At 33.0% G+C, this 7,675-nt stretch overlaps 1 protein-coding gene across 3 annotated transcripts in view; it reads right to left on the reverse strand.

Moving 5' to 3' along the window:
* LOC143244061 (protein FAM200C-like) overlaps positions 1-6,491 on the reverse strand; it is a 40,331-nt gene extending 33,840 nt beyond the window's left edge. Inside the window, exons 1-2 of one of the 3 annotated variants that reach the window (XM_076488085.1) lie at positions 5,295-6,491; positions 109-194 (exon numbers count right to left, since the gene is read on the reverse strand). In XM_076488085.1, coding sequence (XP_076344200.1) covers positions 109-194; positions 5,295-5,360 — 152 coding nt within the window. In that variant the 5' untranslated portion in view covers positions 5,361-6,491. Of the gene's footprint in view, positions 1-108; positions 195-4,903; positions 5,269-5,294 lie in introns of those variants that run through there. The other 2 variants (XM_076488084.1, XM_076488082.1) reach the window with 2 other exon arrangements.
* Between the last annotated feature and the right edge of the window lie 1,184 nt (positions 6,492-7,675).

Here is a 7,675-nt window from a genome sequence, read left to right on the forward strand (position 1 = left end):
TAATTTAAAATTTTGCATATTATCAGCTCAGTATTACACAAAAATACTACTCATGTATAGAAAATGTATATATACAGAAAATAATAATTGAATCATAAATTTTCTTACTCTGATAACAAGCTTCGTATATATTGTGAACATTCTTTTTTTAGATGTAGTGCATAAGTTTCACTCAAGTGACCATATTCCTGCATCTAAAACCAAAGTATATAATAGGATGAGCTCTCTATATAAACAAACAAAATATAAACATGTACTACATTTGTGATAGCATTCCAGTTCAATGCATCACATTTTTTTTATTCTAATTATCTAAATACAAAATTCAGTAATATTTGTATCAGTACAAGATCTGATAAAAGAAACACATTACAGGAAGAAAAAACAATATAATGATAAACACACAATGTAGTTAGAATACAGTAGACTGTAACAAATGAAAATATTTGGGAATCAATACTCAATTAACTGTCCCGTATTTCGGCTTTTGCTTAAGAAGACAGATACACTTGTCAATATATCATTTTTAATGGATTTTTAAGGGTGAAAAAATCAACTAAATCCCCAAGTTATTTGTTTTTATACCATTCACTACTTCTTAGAGTCCATTTATTACATCACAGCCAATATACACAAAGGTTAAACATACTCAAACACTTCAAAAGCTTGAAATGCTATCTTAACCAACAACATTAAAGAGAAAAAAATGAAAAACACTGGGTGACAGTTAATTTTCCAAGAAAAATATATATAGCAGTAATTACTAATATTAACTGCCATATTGGTGGTATTTTTATGTACATAAAAACCTGAATTAAATAGGGTATCTGGAATATCAGCATATGATACAGCATATTAATTTGTTGGGTAAAGATAAAATAGAAAATACCCAAAATATCTGTTGGCTTTTCTTTGTTGCTTGGATTAATTACACTTAATGTTTTCAGAATATCCAATACCTAATTTACAGCTATGAGGTATAGTTAGAGTTTATAAGAAAATTTATCATTATATCACTTAGGCACCACATTTTACCAAAACTTTTAGAATTTTTTTCTTGATAAGAGAACTTAACGTTATATTCTTCTATTCATAAACATAACTCTAACAGACACTGTTTTGGTATTAAATGAGCCTATTCATGCTGATAGCTCAGCAATTAACTCCTAGGTTTATAACACTAGTATTTGGGGTTCAATTCCTTCAGTACACATGGTTCAGATAGTCCATGGTGAAGCTTTGAATTAAAACAAAAATAAATCTGATTGTGAAACAACAAGTTAAATTCAATTTATTAAAATATCAAATGCATGAACACAAATGATCATTTAATCTTTTCACTCAAATCCAGTAAAATAATTTTCTGTACCAAATCTAATTCACCTGATACACGACTATGTACAAACTACAAATATGTTTATGAGCTCTGTATGAAGTTTTATCCTAATTGTTTTTACTCTCAACATAAACCATACACGTTTTAAATATATATATATATATACACACACACACACACATGTTTATGGGGAGACAGTTATATGTATATCAAAGTAAAAAGACAAACTCCTGTATACAATTCTTTCTAAGCCTAACAGTGACTACTTTTTTATTGTATTGCTAAATATTACTTTTGTCTGTTTATTTAAAGTTAAGCATAAACTTACACACTGGGCTATCTGTGCTTTGTCCACCACAGGCATCTAAAAACAGTTTTTAGTGTTGTGGCTCTGCAGATGTACCACTGTGGAATGAAGGGGGGGGCTCTTAGTTTTGCTTCTACATATGAAGACAGGGAAATTTATAACTTTAACTACAAAAGAAAATGTATTTACAATAGGTATTTACCTCCTTTCATACACATAGCTATTCTTGTTCATTGCTGGTCTCCATATGCAAAAGGTTTTTCACATGCCACAAGTCTTGAAACTCCTCCCACCCACCTTTAAGTCAACATGGTTCACTGTATAATTTTATGTAACTCATCTATTACTTCACGATTATGCAGAACACAAGTACTAGTTTTAAGTGAGGAGGAAAGGTGGAAGTGTGAGTGGTGTCAAGTACCTACTGGAATAATATATAAATTTTCAGTGTAGGCAAATTATAACTTCTGACACAGTATCTTAACTCTTCTCACACATATAGATAGAACCCTACATTAATCAGGTTGAGGGACTGTTATGAGAGATATAGATAAGTATTCATTAAAAGTGTCCAAAGAACACCAATGAACTGTGATCTCTATTGGGAAAGGAACACACGTGAGAGACTACATCATTTCTGTACCAAGTATATTTTGCACCCAGTGTAAAAATATGTGTCACATACATGGGTGAGAAAATGGAGAGAAACCAGACGTGTTTGAAGTTGACTTTCAATAAACCTGAAACTCAATCCTGGAAAAGGATGACTGTAGGAGATTCATCTACTGAAATGTTTGTGAGAAAATCTAAACTTTATGTACCCAAAGTAGTTACAGCATGCTGAACCATACACAGCTAGTTCAAAATCAAGAGACATTGGGAACACAATTTCTAACACATTAGGAGAAGGTTCAACACCATATTCACCTCAAGTTGAATATAATGGGTGCAAATAATTTTCAAACCAAACTACTAAACTGGACACATGCACAAATCCACAACCATAGAAAGGGGAACCCAATATCCAAATATGCCAATGTGACAGTTCACATCAAACCAAACCCAATCCAACTGGTACCCCACTGTGCAACAGCATCTTTAGGAGATAGAGGACTAAGGGAGAATCTTTGCACCATTCAACATCACCTTCTAGATAGGACCACACAGACACTAGAGTGCATGTGCTCACAACATCAACCTCTGAAATCCACTATACAGAGGCAGAGATCATAAGGCAAAACAAAAATTGAGTTAGGATGAAGAATCACAACTAACATATTTGTGAAGATCTATACTGATTTGTCAAGCTCTAATCTGGATGATGGTAGGACGAAGGATCCGAATTGGAGGGGTGAATTACAACATGAATGATCTACTTCAAAGCAATATCATTCTCTGGATAGGATAACACAAAAGCTGGAGTGCAAAAACAACCTCCAGATTCCAGTTCATAGAAGTGAATTGGTTCTGTAAAGGATATGCAACCCCACCCTCAACATAGGACAGAACAGAAGTTGGGTGCAACATCAACCTCTGTAACCCATTGCACAAAGGTGAAGTGCAAGAATGGAATACTGAATGCTTGTATACGCAAGCAAAACACCACTGCTCCACAGCTTATTAAGTGAAAGTGATTGTATTCATGAGGAGTCCTCCAAGGTCCACCAGCTCAGAACTACAAAATGGGAAGGACTCTAATATACTCCACTTTATTTTAATTAAAGTTTTAATACCTGTACCAGTGATCCTGAGAATACATTTTTACTTCAAGTGGGTTTCTCATCATCATAAAAAAGGGAAAGAAAGAGGTGGAAAGTCCAGAATAATGTCAACACCGGAGATAATACAATCGATAACCACAAAAAACATATTTTATAAAACAGATCACTTCTGATTTATTCACTTAAAGGAATAGGTAGCTATGCCCTTCTGCTATACCCATGTAAGTCCATGGGTTAAGAGAGTCTGGAACAGGTATATTTATCAAATAAATATATATATTATATATATAGCATACATTGGCAGGCAATATTTGCCACTGAATGAAATCCTATACTTAAAATGGACAATCCCCTAGAAAGAAACTAATAAATAGACAAAAAAAACTTACAGCACAAATAAAATCAATAAAATAAACATAAAGAGAAAAGAAAAAAATTGACACATAAAGCAGAAAAAATAGGATTTTGGAAGTCATCACACAAAGTTTGGAAATCCAAAATGACATTAAATAGACTTGGTAAAAAAACAAACTGTATAAACTGAGCAAAAATGTTAAAGTACTACTTCAGAAAGTTAAGGAAGATATTGCATGAAAAACAACACAATGTTAAAAATGTCTGCACTTCATAACTGTCCAATGAGAAGCGATAGATTGAATAAATTAGAGAGAGCCATATGCATCAGAAGGTTGTGTTGCACTCTTATTGGTGGAGGGTTGTTGCATGATGATTTACATGTAAAGACACAGTGAACCACATTGATTGTGGGGTAGAGGGGAGATTCAAGGTTTGTGGCACACAAAAATTGTTTGCATTTAGAGGGCAATGCTGTATGAGAATAGCTATATGTGTGAGAGGAGGTAAGATACTCTTTTAGAAATACGTGAATTAGTTTGAATAGTATCAATACAAAATAAAGCTCTCCTTATGCTTACGAAGTTAACATTTTCCTAAATTGAAAATGTATTTCCAATAACACTTACAACTGTTATTCAACCTTCAGGGTTTCTACTTCATTGCTCATCTAAGTAGTATTAATCTGAATTTTTCTCATTTTCTCCAGTCTTTTATACCCCATTCAACTGCTCTCGGTAATATACTCTCCATCTATATCAACACATCTTTTATCCTGGTTCTGTATACAAGCACCTCATTCAGATAATTTTATCACTCTTTTAAGACTGACACTCTCTCATTGTCTAATACCATTTCTTAGTGTGAAGGAAGGGTGGGAAAATGTCACTGAAATTTATTATTGAAAATACATTTTCAATTTAGAAAAATGTTAGCTTCCAAAAGAAATTTACCACTTAGTCACACTTATAGCTAGAATTCCACATTAAGAAAGTGAAGGGGCTAGAGTCATCTAGGCATGTTATAGTTTGGGATCTCGTAATGAGTTTTCATGGTTATTAGACCTGAATTTGACTTTAGACGCCGAGTTCCTAGGTACTTCAAAATTCTGTGGGTATCACATTTGAAACAGGTACAACAGGTAGATGTCTTTAATAGGGTTTGTTTTTAGGTATGAATTCTTACCATGCAAAAGTAACTTGGGAAAATTAGAAGAGCTTGAATGGTACATTGGAGCCTCTTTGAGAATCATGAGGGGGGGTGGCATTGGACCCTGATACAAAAACAGTATTTTATATTATGATGGTGGAAAAAGCACAAGATAGTTGAAATATATTATTTAAATTTATTTACTGCATATCTTCATATAAATCAACTTAATACTGGTAGGTATAGTAGTTAGACAATTTTTAAGTTTCAAACTTGTATTGATTTTTTTCTCTTTCGTTTCTAAATAATCACAAATTAATTTCTGCACAGACCATTACCAAACTGTTATTGCTATTAATGTCATTATTATTACAAAATCGATATCTATTGATATTATTTCCACTTATATTTTACAAAATTACATTACTGTTTGTCGTTGTATTTGATTGGAACTGTAATCAATTGTCAGAGAGAGCATGGCACTCCAGCCCATATCTTCAGCAACTGCCTTAACCGAAACTGGATCTGAAGAACGCAAAACTAAGAACGCACAGCATAATCATCATGCGTTACAAATCTTTATTGTTATTCTCATATGAGTCATAGAATAAACGTTAGACTAAGTTACACCTACATCTGACTTCAGGCTTATTTCATCAAACAAAATTTAATAATCACCTATTCGCAAATAAGCCTTTGACTTTTCAAAGTTACTTTAAATTAAAGTTTACTATTTTTGACGTGGCCTAACGCTTAATAACGGTAACAGTTATACGCCGATGGTGAAACCTTACAGGCATAAGATTCACAACATTAAAAGTTATAATCAAACTACATAATCAATCACCATAATTACTAAATCACATCATCAAACTTTTTAAAAATATCTAACTGCGAATAAACCTAATTTTCTCTGTTTTAACACAAGCTGATATTCACCTCACAGCAGCATACGGCGGTAAAACTCGATGTTTAGAGAGGGACCTCTATAATTATTTGATGAAAAATATTACAAGTAATTAAAAAAATGTAAAATCCTATAGTTAATTTCGGTAATCAATAATAACACAGTGGCTCATCGAAGCTATATAAGAATTATGTTTTAAAGCAAAAACATTTAAGCAGATGAAACTCTTCTTCAGTTCTATGTAAACAAAATTAATTATGGCCTCATTTTGAAAATATAACTCATTATCTCCATTTTCCGATTATATTGAAAATCACGAATAAAAAATAATTCTTTGACTATTTCTTAACTTAGCTCGGCATGGTCAAGCGTGTTAAGGCGTCCGACTCGTAATCCGAGGGTCGCAAGTTCGAATTCCGATCGCGCCAAACATGCTCGCCCTCCCAGCCGTGAGGGCGTTATAATGTTCGATCAATCCCACTATTCGTTGGTAAAAGAGTAGTCCAAGAGTTGACGGTGATTGGTGATGACTAGCTGCCTTCCCTCTAGTCTTACACTGCTAAATTAGGGACGGCTAGCGCAGATAGCTCTCTAGTAGCTTTGCGCGAAATAAAAAACAACAACAATTTCTTAAATTATATATAAATGATTCTGGTAATACATTTATTTACTATAAATTGAAAAGATATTACAAAATAATACTAATTTAAATAATTCGTTATAGTAATTGAAGTATAAACACCCAGTCAATGAATCAAAGGAAAGTTTAAAAATCAAACCTATTCTGGTGAACCTAATAATAACAGTATTAATAATTTGTAATGTTATTTCTGCTTGATTATTGATTGGCCAGAAGGGAAAATGCCCACCTGTTCCGCAGTATATATAACTTATCGGATCTTCAATGGTCTTGTTTGTTTATATTAAAGTTTTAGATTTAATCATTATTTAGTAACTTATTTTAAAATTGGAATTTACTGCTATTAAACAGCAAAAGCGTTAGTAACGAAACATCGATTTAATGATATTAACCAGAAATCCCCATCGCACGAAACATGCTCGCCATTTCAGCCGTGGGGACATTATAATGTGACGGTCTATCCCATTATTCGTTGGTAAAAGAGTAGCCCAAGAGTTGGCGGTAGGTGGTGATAACTAGCTGATCTTCCCTCTAGTCTTACACTGTTAAATTGCGGACGGCTAACGCAGTTAGTCCTCGTGTAGCTTCTTGCGAAATTCAAATTATTATTATTCAAGGTTCTGTTGTTTTCAATGTAATTCACTCAACTAAATTGAAAGTGATAAGTGTGAAGAGATGCGAACTAGTGAAATGTTATTACATGAAAGAATAACATACCGAAACAACACTCAAATATACCACAGAGAGTCTACTTGCAATTTTTCTGAGAAAGTTTATACATAAAAAAAGAAGAAACAAGTTTCATTTGTGATTCCACGTACAAGCAGCTTACCCAAAACAAATCAAACTATCTCAACTATTAACATTTTTACTAATAAAGCAGAGAACAAAGGTTTGACCTTCTTAGGCCATCTTCAGGTAGAAACGTTCTCTACTTTATTAGTAAAACTGTTAATACCCATACCAACCCTCTTGAAATACATTTTTAATTCAAGTCAGTTTTTCGTCATCACGAAATCAAAGTATCATTAAAATCATTCATAATGTCATCCAGTGCCTGAACTTGCCAATTTTGGACTATTTAGTGAATTTTGCATTTTTTCTTTTTCTTTTTTTTACAAGTTCTATCGTGTTTGGTACTGAAGGCGATATAATTAGCCCAAGAGCCTGATGTTACAATTTTTATCAAGATTAGAAGTTAGTGACTAATGGCCTGTCAATGTTAAAGCACTTATCCATCCTGGAAGTACCAGCATTCACA

This window comes from Tachypleus tridentatus, chromosome 2 (genome assembly GCF_004210375.1).
Source record: "Tachypleus tridentatus isolate NWPU-2018 chromosome 2, ASM421037v1, whole genome shotgun sequence".
NCBI lineage: Eukaryota > Metazoa > Arthropoda > Merostomata > Xiphosura > Limulidae > Tachypleus > Tachypleus tridentatus.